Here is a 14,942-nt window from a genome sequence, read left to right as displayed (position 1 = left end):
TCTCGCCCCTATTTTGATAGCTACGCCCCACACATACGTATGCGATTTCAGACGCAGCGCTAGTCTTGAGGATAGAAAACAGGTAACAGCACTTACCAACAACAAAGAAATTCTGCCAACTCACTAAATAATAATATCCCAACACAGCAAGAACTTTTAAATGACCCCCCCCCCCCCCCCCCAAAGAATCACTTGTTCCAGTTCATCAGAGTCCAAAAAATGATTCATTTACGATTCAGATTCTCAAGCTCAACTCGATCACAACGACACAGCTCACTGGAAGTAAAGACTACTCTGAAAGCTTCAGTAAATATTTTAGGTAGTAAATCTACTTCTGTGTTTGACAGAGGTCATGAGGGTAAATTATAACAAAAATTTCATTTTTGAGTGAAATATCCCTTTAAGGAATTGTCAGTTGTGTTTTCAGAGGATGTAGTTGGCCTTATTTTTCCACTGAAGTGATCAACGGTATTTTTTTCTCCACCTGTCTTCTCTGTTCCTGTAATTCCTTAATCTCTCTCTTCTGTTCTTTCTCCCATTCATCCAAATCCTCTTTAAAAGCAGCTTGTTTTGGAGACAATGAGAAACAGCGCCACCTGAAGGACGTGTCTGACAGCGACACACAGAGTCGACACGACCGCCAGAAACAGAGAGAGAAAGACTCCCAGACCAAACACACTCCTTCCAGGATATGAACAGAGGCTTATACCTGGTGCACTACTCATTAGTACAATATATTGATAACTTTAACAAAACCGTCAAAACATAGTTTAACAAAATTATTCAGTTAAGTGTTGAGCGACATGACACAAATGTACTGCTGATAGTTTTTCCTGTGAATGAGAGAGAGAAGAAGTCACAAACAGACAAATACTGTAGATATCTTACTTAGTCCTTATGTATTTATTGATGCCTCGCTTCTGCCTCTATAGGTAAACAATAAAAATAATTATGAGATAGTAAAAAATAAATAGTCACAATTGCGAGATATAAAGTCACTTTTTACTTTGATGAATAGATGTAGTCTTCTATTTCTCTATCAATATCTAAGAGAATATTAAAAAAAATGAGTGTAAAATACGTACCATCCATGAAAAATTAATGACAGAATCCACATTTTGAAAGTTGACATTCTCAGACAAACATGAATGTGGAATGACAGTCTGGTTCATGAGAAATGAAACTCAACACACACCTTAACCACATCCCTACAATACATTATCTCCTGCATAAAGAGAAGTGTGATGATGGGGGCGAAGATGAGGTCATCGTCTCAATGGCCGGAGTGTGTGAAGTCCTTTTAAAAATGTGTCTCTTTACTTTATTAGTGTTTATGGTTCTGTTTACTTTGGTGTAGTTTATTAGGCTTGTTTCAATTATGTTTAATCCAGTTTCAATCCCATACCCCCCCCCCCACAAATATTTTGTAAATATTTGTTTTGTGATCCCCCCCCCCCAAACACTTTATGTACAGGTACACCCCCTACTTCTCCACTGGTAAACACCCTTTTGGTTCAAGTCAAGTCAAGTCACCCGCACTAACGCAAATATGTGTTCTAAGTACGTTTTTCTTAAGTTAAGAGCATTATTCCTGAAGGTTCTTTGAATGGTCAAAACATTCAGTTTTTAAAATATTTTAGAAATGGTTTTTTTTTGCCTTGGTTATGTGAACATTAAAGGGATACTCCATCCCAAAATGAAAATTTTGTCATTAATCACTTACCCCCATGTTGTTCCAAACCCTTAAAAGCTTCGTTCATCTTCGGAACACAATTTAAGATATTTTGGATGAAAACCGGGAGGCTTGTGACTGTCCCATAGACTGCCAAATAAATAACAGTGTCATGGTCCAGGAAAGTATGAAAAGCATCGTCAGAATAGTCTGCCATCTGCCATCAGATACAATCTGGGTTATATGAAGTGACGGGAACACTTTTTGTACACAAAGAAAATAAAAATAACGACTTTATTCAACAATTCCAGCTGCGCCACAAGGATACATTTTTTACGTTTTTTTACGCTTTGGTTTGAAAGCAAACAACACATAACACTGTTATTTATTTGGCAATCTATGGGAAAGTCACAAACCTCCCGGTTTTCATCCAAAATATCTTAAATTGTGTTTTGAAGACGAACTAAGCTTTTACGGGTTTGGAACGACATGGGGGTAAGTTAAGTTTTTGGGTGGAGTATCCCTTCAAGAGAACATTCAATTTTATCATCAACTTATGAAAAGCATTTCAAATCATCTAGTCTACCCAAAAAAGGTTGGTAAGTGTGACATCCCTGACCAAACTCTTGCTTTTTTGAGTTGATGTTAATAATCTTCACTCGCACCATAAAAGAAAGACACGACAAGGGCGATTTTAGCACAAAAACAGTACATTTAATTCAAGTGTTCCCCAGCACAAGTGCACAGGAAAGGAGCCGCAGTGTTCGGCCATCTCTCCTTTCACTGTGTACAGAGAGAATTATGGAAGGATGAACTGCTACTATAACAATCCAAAGACCATCAAAACACAACAGAACTACAGCCACACCGAGCGAGAGAGAGAGGGTGAGGATAAATGTGTTACAGCGGATGAAGAAAAGTATAAGAGAGAGACCTGTGGACTGATCAGTTGGACGAGGCTGTAGGGCAATAAATATTGAGGCAACAACAATCATATATAAAAAAACATTACAGTATGATCTTAGCTAGAGTACATGGAGGGAGTCTGTGGAAAGGAATGTTGGGTAATGTAGTTTTGCCATCACTTCCAAGCAGTTACGTAACAGTGTACAGTATTGCTGCCTTCAAGTCCTCTGAGGAAGCTCCTACTTACGAGTTTAAAGGTCGATGCAAAGTGGTTGGAATAAAATGTATTTCACATTTCACTTTCTGATAAACACAAGAAGTGTTTCAGCAGACAATGAAGTGTAGAAGATGTGCATTAGGTGCGTTTTTTGACACTACTGAAGGGAATGATGGGAAATGTAGTCCCCCCATAAACTGGCAAATTTAGTATTTTCTGATATGCTAGTTTTCACACCATATGCATACAAACTAAATTATACTTTCAGCTATTGCAATGAAAACCAAATTATGACCAATTAGATCGATTAACATAAATACGATCGTTCCAACGTGACCTGAAGGCAGCATGCGAATACAGTATGAATGAATGTTTCTTACTTAGAGGCACCTACTACAGTAATGTCTAAGCTAAAACACATGAATCTGCACATTTGTATTTGTCTTTTTTACTTTGACATTTTCCTCAAGTACAAAGTTAAAATGTCTTTTGTTAATATATTCATAAAAGAGTAAAATAATAGTGCTTTTCCAAGACTACACAACATAAAAACAGTCATCGTCAAGACCAAGTCACTTCTCAATGATATATTTTCTTGTCATTCTTTTCTAGTTCATCATTTAAGAATAAATTGTATAGCACCTTTTTGAAACAACCTTCTCTTATTCCAGATATTATTCATAAAATAACCTCACGCAAGACCCTGGCTCTTTTGAAACTGACAACAGGTTACTGGTCGGCTCTTGAGCGGATCACAAGTCAATCATCTAACCCAATAAATAGAAAAGAATTCTCTGGTAATTGCATTAATTGGCCACACCCATCACTAGCTCACAGCCCCGCCCTCGACCCTACCCCCTTTATTATAACATCCATGCATATAATCATACACTAGCCAATAATCACGTCAGAATTACTCTAAATGAATTTAAAAACACCCAGCACACAAAATGTAATAAATTTCTAAAAAAAAGAGGCAAACTTATAAATGTACAATTCATTTACCACTGAAGTCTCGACTAATAACAATCAAACCTCACGCTGCGTTACAAGATTCACCAGCCTTCACCAAACAAACACAAACAGACTCTAAGGCTACGAGCGGTTCGACCCAGCACAGTGCCACGAAGATCCTGCTAAAGGAGTCAGATTCTACCAAGCCAACCTTAAAAGGAGAACATCCTGCATTTTAGATGTTCCTTTTCAACATCAGTGAAATTTTCTGCCTCTAAATGATACTGGAGCGAAATAAAATATCTGAAATTATTGGGTTGGCGTTAAAAGAAAACAAATTTACTGAAAATTTCCTCACCCTCAGGCTTTCCAAGATGTAGATGAGTTTGTTTCTTCATGAGAACGGATTTGGAGAAATTGCATGACTTGCTCACCAGTGGATCCACTGCAGTGAATGGGTGCCATCAGAATGAGAGTCCAAACAGCTGATAAAAACATCACAATAATCCACAAGCAATCCACACCGCTCCAGTCCATCAGTTAATGTCTTGTGAAGTGAAAAGCTGTGTGTTTGTAAAAAACAAATCCATCATGTAAGGCTAAATTGAGTTTAGGGGTAGATTTGTCTAAAAAACTAAAAAAAAAAAAAATCATGCTGGTCATGGAAGTGCATGTTCTTCTGAGAGGTTTCTGGAGTGTTTTCATAAGATTTTTGACAAAACAAAAATCGACTGTCTCTCTGTAAGTAATTTCTAGACAGAATACGCTGACGTTTTTGCATTTAAACTTGATAAATGGATCTGAGGGAACTCAAAACTTACTGAAATTAGACAAAAATCGCCTGAAATACGATAATGTGTAATGTTTGCTCAAAGTGAATTACTATCAAACAATCCAATCAAACGACTAAATAGCAGGATGTTTTCCTTTAAGTTCAGTTTCTTAGCAGAAGTTTACTATAACCTGTGGGCCATAAGCATATTTCAACATCAACTGTGACATAACGATTCAGATCTGAATCTAAACTGCAAACAAAACCATCATTCAGGTAATGAGTTGGTTGACCAGCTTTCAACACGTCAGTCAAAAGTTTGAAGAAATGAGCAACCCCCAAATAAGAAGTAGTCCAATGTGCTAGTTTGGTTAGAGAGAAACCAGAAAAGTTTTCTTTCACGGTTGAAATGTGATCTGTATAAACTCTTCCTTCCAGCGAGGGCCAACTGAATTAGCAAATTCGTACAAAAATCCTCAATTTCGAAGCACATCTCTGTGAGCACCAGAGTCCTGTTTATTTCAGATGTGAAACAGGATTATAAAACAGCACACATAGTAGAGTTTTACAGTAATCCAGTTTGCACATTACCCAAGTGTGAACTCTCCACTTGCACCACAAGAGGACTCTGGATTCTGGGAGCACCATGTGACCAGCTTTTATGACATCACACAGATGGGCCACTTTCCCAGAATCCTGAGCAAAGGAGCACTGAATATGTCAAGACTGTCAAAAACCAGAATGGTCAGAATACTAGTCAGCCTGTAGATTAGCACGTAGGCTGATTCGTACGTAGTTCAGCATGAGAGAGAAAGGCTATGTTCACATCGCAAGAGCCTGATTCAGAATTGGAAATATTTTTCTATTAATTTTGTCAATTTCTTTTTTTCTAAATCCTATAAATAAATCTGCTTATTTTCAAATTACACTTTGAATCCCAGATTTTCAGTGTGACCCCTGACTTTAGGACACCACAGTTTTTCTATAAAGACATTTGAAGACATTTAATTTATTTACATATTTTATGTAAATATTACAATCTCCTCATAGAGTAGAATTGAAAAATTATTCAAATTTACACCAAGGTTAAATCAATCATCCAATTATCGCAATTAAAAGTTTGAGGTCAGTAAGATTTTTCAATCTTTTTCAAAGTCTCTTATGCTCACTAATGCTGCATTTACTTTATCAAACAGTAAAACCAGCAATATTGTGAAATATTATTACAATTTAAAATATCTGTTTTCTATTTGAATAAAATGTTATTTATTTCTGTGATGCACAGCTGAATTTTAAGCATTACTCCAATCTTCAGTGTCACATGATCCTCCAAGAAACATTTCTTAGTATTATCAGTGTTGAAAACAGTTGCTTCATATTTTGTGACGATTTTTTGATGAATAGAAAGTTCCATTATTTATTAAGACCTGCATTTACTTGAAATACTGTATAAATCTTATGTAACATTATAAATGTCTTCATTGTCACATTGAATCAATTGAATGCATCCTTGTTGATTAAACATGTTAATCTTTCAAAAAAAAATCTTATTGACCCCAAACTTTTGACCAGTAGTGATGTTAACAATTGCATGAACCACATTGCATGTTTCCGTGATTAATTTCCACGTATGAAAGTGCCTCAAATGGAAAATGATAACATGATTTTTCATCAAAATCATTAAAAAATAGATCTGGGCCAGAAATCACGCAACTGCGGTGTGAATGTAGCCGAGCTGAACCTGAAGCAGAACGCAAGCCAGGAGAACGTGAGAGAGAGAATGAAGCACCATGAAGCTGCACCATGGAGTATATGCGGCACCATTGAATTTCTGCACCAACAGTAGAAACAAATGCAGGGGCTAAAAATGACACAGCATCCCTGATACCTGACTGACCACACACAAACCCAAAATACAGTAAGAGTGGTGGTATCTGGACTGAAGTGTTGAGCAAAAATCTGGCAGAATTGGATCCAAGTAATTCCATTTCTACATACGGAAGGTCGATGTGTGTTGCATCAGAGATGACAGCAAACAACATGATCTTATAAAGAAAATAAACTTCTCTCACAGAGGAGTAGTTCACCCAAAAATGAAACCTATGTCATCACTTATTTCCCCTCATCAAAGTAATACTACAAAGTAATAGTTTGTCTATTTTAATTAAACCACTGCTAACAGAGCCGTCGTTGGAATGCCGATTTGCAGGTCACGTTCTTAAAGGGTTGTCCACTTATTGTAAGCAATGCTTTATTAAGTGTCTTTGGCCTAGTCTTCACTCATAAAGTGATCCAGATTGTAGAGTAAATAAAGCACGCAGGTGCATGTCACAATATTTTGGTATATGGCTTATTTAGAAGAATTTGTATTTAAGCTCATTACGGGCTTGTTGTTATTTGCTGTTTTTTCTAGCAAGATCTGGCAACACTAATGAGTCAAACCATACCTTGTTCACTGTGATTTCTTGCATTGCACATAAAGAAAAGACACGGGTTTAAATACGTCATGAACAACTAGTTGTTGAGTTTGGTTTTGTACCAGTGTTGCTAATGATGAAAGGAAAACCGCAGAAAAAATGGGCCAGTTTTGATCAGCAATTGGGCTGGCTTTGTTTCACAAGACCTGGCAACCCTGTTCAATTCACACTATATAGAATTTTTGTAAATGCGGCTGAATTTTTCAGGAGTTAATTTGGTGGTAAATGGCTTAACTGTGTATGTAGAGAACAGGATTAAGAATTCAAATGTGAACTGACAACCGAATTTACCTGCAGTGTGTATGTGGCCGGAAAGTCAGGTAAGGAATGACATGAGGGTAAGTAAATGATGACAGAATTTAAATTTTTGGGTGAACTGTCCTTTTCAGCTGTGTGAGTGTGTAACACAGCTCTCAGCTTGTGTGTGTGTGTGTGTGTGTGTGTAATGGAACACAGCTCTCTCATATGTGCCCTATAGGCTCCAGCAGAAAGGCATCATATGGGACCGTGTGCTGTGTTTGTATTGCTGAGAGAGAGACAGAGAGACTGAGAAACTGTCATAGAGGAGTTAGCTGAGAGTGAATGGTTGTGGTAGTTTAGTAGTACCGTATTAAGAGCACAACCTGTAAACAGTGTATTGTTGATACTTCAAGCACATCTTCTCTCTCACTGGAAATGTGTGTTTATGTGTGAAAATTATGTTTGTGTAGATGTTACAGACACATATACTAACCAGGCACAACATGACAAAGCAATAAGTGATGAATTCCTAACTAGATGTGATTTACCTGATTTCTATTTGTGTAATAGTAGAAATAACGGGTAGCACTGCTTAATCAATCTCATGAAAATACGCCCATAGTCAAATTTCCTCCAAAGAAAAAAATTCATAAATGTAGTTTTTCCTTAGCCCATTTTAGGACCTTTATCTTTTTTTGCATTATATATATATATATATATATATATATATATAAATATATATATTTATATTAGCTAATTATTTTTTTTGCATTATATATATATATATATATATATATATATATATATATATATATATATATATATATATATATATATATATATATATATATATATTATATATATAATATATATATAATGCCATAATGCAAAAAAATAATAATTATGCTAATTAATTAATGCTAAGAAAAAAATGTATTTATATATTTATACACACACACATTTATATATTCATATTTTTCACATTACAATAATGCCATTTATTGGGTAAATGCACTTAATTGTCATGAAAATAATGAAAAAAAAAATTTTTTTTTTTTACTTTTGATTAAAGTAAAATATGACCTAGACATATTTTCTTTGAGATTCTTTGTACATTAAACATCAAATATGATTTGATGATTTTAACTCTTCACCACAGCATTTCGTGTTCACTGAGAACAGAAAAATGACTTACGTTTCCATATCATACCTGGTTAGTTTATGGCGTAACATAAGTTTTAGGTTTGAGGGATGAATTCGCCTGTTTCGAGTATTCAGAGAGCGTCTGCTTCTGTTTCACACCTGTTATCCAGCGCTTTGTGCTCTATATTTTCATGCTCGGACAAACATACACTTGCAAACACACACACATTTTGTCTCTGTCAGTTCTGTGAGAGAGAAAGAGTCGTCACAGTTGGAACATGACAAAAAAATTATAAAATCAAAAAATCTTAAATCTGGACCCAGTTATGTTTTCAAATAAATATCTGAAGTGTGGCTGTCTAGAGGGTTGAATAATAATATTAGGATAGCACCAGCCATTCACAGGCCATGAGCAAAAATGAAGAACACAAAAAGGTGGAGCTTATTGGATATGCAGGAAAGGAAGAGGAGGGACGTCACGATTAGGGTTGGGCAATGTCTACCAAATTGGCATCAGACGATGTCTACAGTGAAACATTGCGATGGACGATGACATCGGTGGGGGGGGTCACACACATTTTGGCATGCTCTGCAGCAGTTGACCACTAAAGGCTCGGGTTTACTTCACTTTCCACGTTCCGTTCTGTCCACACAGCTCTTATAGTGTGCTCAGCTGCTGATGAGCGAGGACGGATGAGCAGTATCACCTACTTGACTCGCTCTGTCTCAACATTCACCTCGCACCGTCTGCATGTTCACAAAAATTGGACTGCACGCAGAGGGGGTGGGGGGGGGGGATGAATCACGATGCCGGCTCAACATTGTGATGTCTGTCAGTCTTCGGTGATGGATGATGACATCGTCTATCGGCCCAACCCTAGTCACGATGCCATCACGTTGTGTGGTGGGCGGAGCTTCAGTAACAGGCAAAGTATTCCTTCAGTGGAGCGAAGAGGTGGCGAATCACAGGAACACTCCACGACCTTCCCAGAAGCCTTTGCCTGGCGAGACGACTCATGTTGGACACGTCTGTGTAATGGACGGGGAAGCCGAAAACTCTGTAACACACACAGCAGTGGACTTTACATATAAATACATACAGCTGAATCGCATGAATTCAAAATATATATTTTTTTGCATTGTGACATGCTTATGTTTTTCAATTATATTATTATTATTATTGTATATGATATTATAATACATTAAGCATATTTTCTTTTATAACTATTATTTTTTATTACTATTATTATTATATTTTGTATTCATTATATTATTAAACTACTAATTATTTAAAATTATTGACATTTAAAAATTAAATTTTATATTTCCCATTATGCTCAATGATAGAGTAATACAGTAGTTTTTTTCTTTTACTGGATTATTGTAAAATGCACATTTTATTATTATAAAGTCCAACACGATACCACAATACTAAAATAGTTTATAAAATTGTACACATTTAAATTATTTTTTACAGGATCCTTTGATGAATAGAAAGATTAAAAAAAAATATTAAAATATAAAAGATTTAGAAAAAATAAATCATGTAATAGTTTTTTTTTTTTTTTTTTTAAATTATTGCTAATAATTTTATTTAATTGTTTATAAATATTTCAAACTGTCTTTATGGTATTGAGAATTCAGGAGAAATGTGCATAAGTTTAATGAAAATAATTTGCCATGCTATGAATATCTCCAAACAGAAATATGCTTTATTTTCTACAAAATCAACTTTTTTTCCCCTTTTGAATTTGGCATGAACTAATTATAGAAGGCCCTCACCTCTCCATCTCGGTGCACCACAGGATATCCTCTTTATTGTTCATGTAGACAGGGTAGTGCTGGTCTTTGCCCTGTTTTATTGAGTTTGAGCGAGTTGTTATGGTTCGCACTTTATAGAACTGAAAAATAACAATGCATGTGAAATGAAGTCTGGATGTAGTCAACAACAACCTCCGAACAAAACATCAGGACAAGCTATCCCAAGACTTTTCCATGCACAACAAAACCTAAAAAATGATCCCGCACACCTTAGCTGTGCGTCCATGTTCCAGACAGTCTTGCAGCTCGAGTTTATCATTTGCCATGGCAGTCAGCGGCCTGAGAGAAAGACAGAGAGAGAGTTTGTTCCCTTGTTTTTCTGATGAGGTCAAATCTGATGTTCACTCTTCATGCCTGTTTCACGTGTAACTCAAACAATAACATCTGATCTCACTCAAGCAGTCGTACCGGTTCATTCCAGGTAAGTTTCCCCAGAAGTATCGAGCTCTGTGTGCGGCAGACACCTCTTTAGCATCGATCATTACTGGATTACACTGAACACAGACAGACCCGTTATATAAAGCATTATACTGCAGAAACAAAGTCAAGTTTAGCCAAGATTTTGAAATGTTTTTGAAAGAAGTCTCTTCTGCTCATCAAGGCTGCATTTATTTAATCAAAAATACAGTAAATATTGTGAAATATGATTACAATTTAAAAGAACTGTTTTCTATTTGAATATATTTTAAGATGTAATTAATTCCTGTGATGCAAAGCTGAATTTTCCAGTCTTCAGTGTCACATGATCCTTCAGAAATCATAATAATATGCTGATTTGATTGACAAGAAACATCTATTATATATTTATTATTATTATCAATGTTAATAAACAGTTATAATATTTGAATGATATTTTTGTGAAAACCATGATACATTTTTTTCAGGATTCCATTGATAAATAGAAAATTTGAAATAGAAATCTTGTGTAACATTATAAATGTCTTTAGTTTCACCTTTGATCAATTCATGCATTGTTGCTGAATAAAAGTATTAATTTCTTTGAAAAAACAATTTTACTGATCTCTAACTAAATATAGTATATGTGTGTGGTGTGTGTCTGTGTGTGTGTGTCTGTGTGTGTATGTGTGTATATATATATATATGTATGTATATGCAGTATCCAGTGACTCTAAAATGTATTTAGACACTGCCTGAATGTCACTGCATTAAATAAAACACTACAAATAATACTAACATACAAAAAATTAAAAACCTTTTAACTGACAAAATAAATAAATATTATATTTTCATATGGTATAATAATTAAATTATTATTATATTTTAAATAAATATAGTAAATAAAAAATTTAAGTGAGTTGATAAAAAGTTAAAATACACCTAACAAAATAAATACCAATTTCAGTTGCTTTAGATACAGTTCTAACCCAAGTTTCATTTATGCTACAGAAAGAAAGACATTTCACAAAAAAGCCTGGTTTTTAATGATAAAACAATAGATGTTGTGTTTAAAATTAAGAAAATAACTTTGTGTTTGTCAGATTTTAGTGGAATTCAGACATTTTTTAGTATCCAAATACAGTTTGTGCACAATATCCATGTTATATTTACAACCACAAGAGGGCAGCACTGATAACAGCACACATGATTCGCTCTGTGCATGTGAGGGTGTGTTTGTCTTGTGTGTGTTCACACCTCCAGAAAGCGTGAGATGTCTCTCTTGTCACTGACTCCCATGGCGACAACATTTTCAAACAGCCAGAAAAATGGTCGTTCCTCTCCTTCTTTGGGTAGCGTTTCATGAAGCAGCCGGTAGAACTCAAAGAACAGACGCCCGGTGCCCTCTGCACACAAGAAAAAACACTTTTTACAACAAACTAATGCAACAATATGCAGAAATCATTTATGCTGGAGACTGAGTGTCGTACCGTACAGGCCTTTCCTGGCAGGGTTGACGATGGACAGATCGTTACAGGGGCTTCCACCGATCACCAGATCGAAGGGGCCCCACTGCTGAATCTGCAGGGAAACATGTGACGCAAACACAGAGACGTCAGAAGTGTGTCCAAGAGAAAAGACACTGAGGGACAGAGAGAAAGACACAGGCTCACATTCTTGCGTGTGACGTTTCTGACGTCTCCCACATAACTGATCATTCCCTCGTGTCGCACCATCCCCACCGTGATGGAGTCCTCACACACTTCTGACGCCACGTACCGCCCCACCTGAATGCCCAAATCCTTCAGCACCAGCAGCCCTGACAGCAAATATATTTTGCATATGAAACTACCTATCTATCCAAAAATTAGCCCATTATTTACATTATTTACCCTCAAGCCATATGAAATGTCCTGGCTCTTCCAAGATTTATAGTGAATGGTGGTTGAGATTTTGAAGCAAAAAAAAGTCTATCTATCTATCTATCTATCTATCTATCTATCTATCTATCTATCTATCTATCTATCTATCTATCCATCTGTGTGTTGCTGTCTTGAGAATGTGTTTTGAGGGATGTCAAAATATGTATGTCTTTTGTGACAGACGGTTACAAAACTCAAAAATATAACTAACTATCTATCTATCTATCTATCTGTCTGTCACTGTCTGTCTGTCTGTCTGTCTGTCTATTATCTATCTGTCTGTCTGTCCCTCTGGTCTGTCTGTCTGTCCTGTCTATCTGTCTAAGATCTATCTGTATGTCTGTCTGTCTGTCTGTCTGTCTGTCTGTCACATCTATCTGTCTATCTGTCTATCTATGTCTGTCTGTCTGTCTGTCTGTCTGTCTATCTGTCTATCTATCTATCTATCTGTCTGTCTGTATGTCTGTCTATCTATCTATCTATCTATCTATCTATCTGTATGTCTGTCTGTCTGTCTGTCTGTCTATCTATCTGTCTGTCTGTCTGTCTGTCTGTCTGTCTGTCCGTCCGTCCTGTCTGTCTGTCTGTCTGTCTGTCTGTCTGTCTGTCTGTCTGTCTGTCTGTCTGTCTATCTATCTGTCTGTCAGTCTGTCTGTCTGTCAGTCTGTCTGTCTGTCTGTCTGTCTGTCTATCTGTCTGTCTGTTTATCTGTCTGTCTGTCTATCTATCTATCTATCTATCTACTGTCTATCTATCTATCTATCTGTCTATCTATCTATCTGTCTGACTGTCTATCTGTCTGTCTGCCTGTCTATCTATCTATCTGTCTGTCTGTCTGTCTATCTGTCTATCTATCTGTCTATCTATCTGTCTATCTGTCAGAGATTTGTCAAAAAAATACAGAAAATACAAAAATAAAATCTAACTGAAAATATTAACAAAAACTAATAGTATCTCAGTGATACTAAAATAAGACAGGTGTGATCTCACCTGTAGCGATGCCATCAAATAAAGAGAGGACTCTGATTGGCTGCCTCTTCTCTGCTGGTACTGGTGAATACAACTTCAGCGGTTCCTGAGGAAGAGAACGGACAGATTTTTCTTTTTAAAGTGGTCATGAAATGCATTTTTTAATTATTTTTTGTTTCCTGAGGTGCACTTATAATCTTAGTATGTTTTTTAATTACAGTCATAATTTAGTTATAAATGGCCATTTTCTACCGTGAATTTAGCCTTTGATTTAGATGCTCTATTAGAAGGGGCGTGTCTGCTGTAAGACTTCAATGTAAATGCCCACTGCTATAATAATAATAATAATAATAAGTTTTATTTATATAGTGCCTTTCCAGTGCTCAAGGATGCTTTATAGTAAAGATACAATTAAAAAAGAAAAACAGCAATATAATAAACAAAAATGTGACCCTTGACCACAAAACCAGTCTTAAGTCTCTGGGGTATATTTGTAGCAATAGCCAAAAATATACTGTATGGGTCAAAATTATAGATTTTTAATTTATGCCAGAAATCATTAGGATATTAAGTAAAGGTCATGTTCCATGAAGATATTTAGTACATTTCCTACTGTAAATATATAAAAAATGAATTTTTGATTAGTAATATGCGTTGTTAAGAACTTCATTTGGACAACTTTAAAGGTGATTTTCTCAATATTTTGATTTTTTTGCACCCTTATGTTCCAGATTTTCAAATAGCTGTATCCTATCTTGTAGATCAAATCTTGTTGAATTTGCGTCAGAACTGCTAAGACACACACTAGATCAACTCACAAACTCCTGGTCGTGGTTGTTGGCGAAGAACAGCTGCAGTCGTGAGGTCCAGTCATCTCTGCGCCTCAGGAGGCCAAAGACGTTCCTGGTGCAGCACATGTAGCAGTTCCAGGGGTCTTCAAGAATAGCGGCCTGTGCGGATCCGGCCCCGACGAGCAGATCGACACACTCCACGCAGTAACACCTACACAAACATAGAGTTACACCTCACAGATGTCTCTCAGATAGCGAACAAGCCCGCACACACTCACCTGCAGCAGTTGTTGTTCCCACACATGAGCACTTCTCGTCCTCCACAGCAGATGCTGCAGTACGACTGATAACCGTCATCGTCGTACTGATACGCGCACTCCAGAAAACAGTTCTGTAGGGGAGGAGAACACCACCTCAAGCACCAATCACAAGTCAGAACAGGCTTGATTGACAGGTGTGCATGTGTACCTTGCAGCTCTGGCACATGGCTCCGACAAACAGAGGGTGCTCTAGCGCTACGTTTTGACTTCCACAGGAAATACAAATATCTGCACATAAAACAACTCCATGGTGATGTTTGGAATAGCATGAGACTGTACCATATTATTTATGCAGTATGCTTACTGTGCACACCATGCACGTTTTAAACCATGACACACTGA

The 14,942-nt window shown here is 36.5% G+C and overlaps 1 protein-coding gene across 1 annotated transcript in view; it reads right to left on the bottom strand.

Moving 5' to 3' along the window:
• Positions 1 to 8,174: 8,174 nt before the first annotated feature.
• The window catches only part of LOC109113058 (DNA (cytosine-5)-methyltransferase 3A-like), a 36,924-nt gene continuing 30,156 nt past the window's right edge, over positions 8,175 to 14,942 (bottom strand). Inside the window, 11 exon segments of the mRNA XM_042778288.1 lie at positions 8,175 to 9,439; positions 10,164 to 10,282; positions 10,412 to 10,481; positions 10,611 to 10,696; positions 11,856 to 12,004; positions 12,089 to 12,179; positions 12,272 to 12,417; positions 13,511 to 13,595; positions 14,308 to 14,491; positions 14,559 to 14,671; positions 14,749 to 14,828. Coding sequence (XP_042634222.1) covers positions 9,298 to 9,439; positions 10,164 to 10,282; positions 10,412 to 10,481; positions 10,611 to 10,696; positions 11,856 to 12,004; positions 12,089 to 12,179; positions 12,272 to 12,417; positions 13,511 to 13,595; positions 14,308 to 14,491; positions 14,559 to 14,671; positions 14,749 to 14,828 — 1,265 coding nt within the window. The 3' untranslated portion in view covers positions 8,175 to 9,297.

Source organism: Cyprinus carpio, chromosome A20, assembly GCF_018340385.1.
Source record: "Cyprinus carpio isolate SPL01 chromosome A20, ASM1834038v1, whole genome shotgun sequence".
Taxonomy (NCBI): Eukaryota; Metazoa; Chordata; class Actinopteri; order Cypriniformes; family Cyprinidae; genus Cyprinus; species Cyprinus carpio.
Note: the sequence above shows the minus strand (reverse complement) of the source record. Positions and strands in the feature narration are given on the sequence as shown.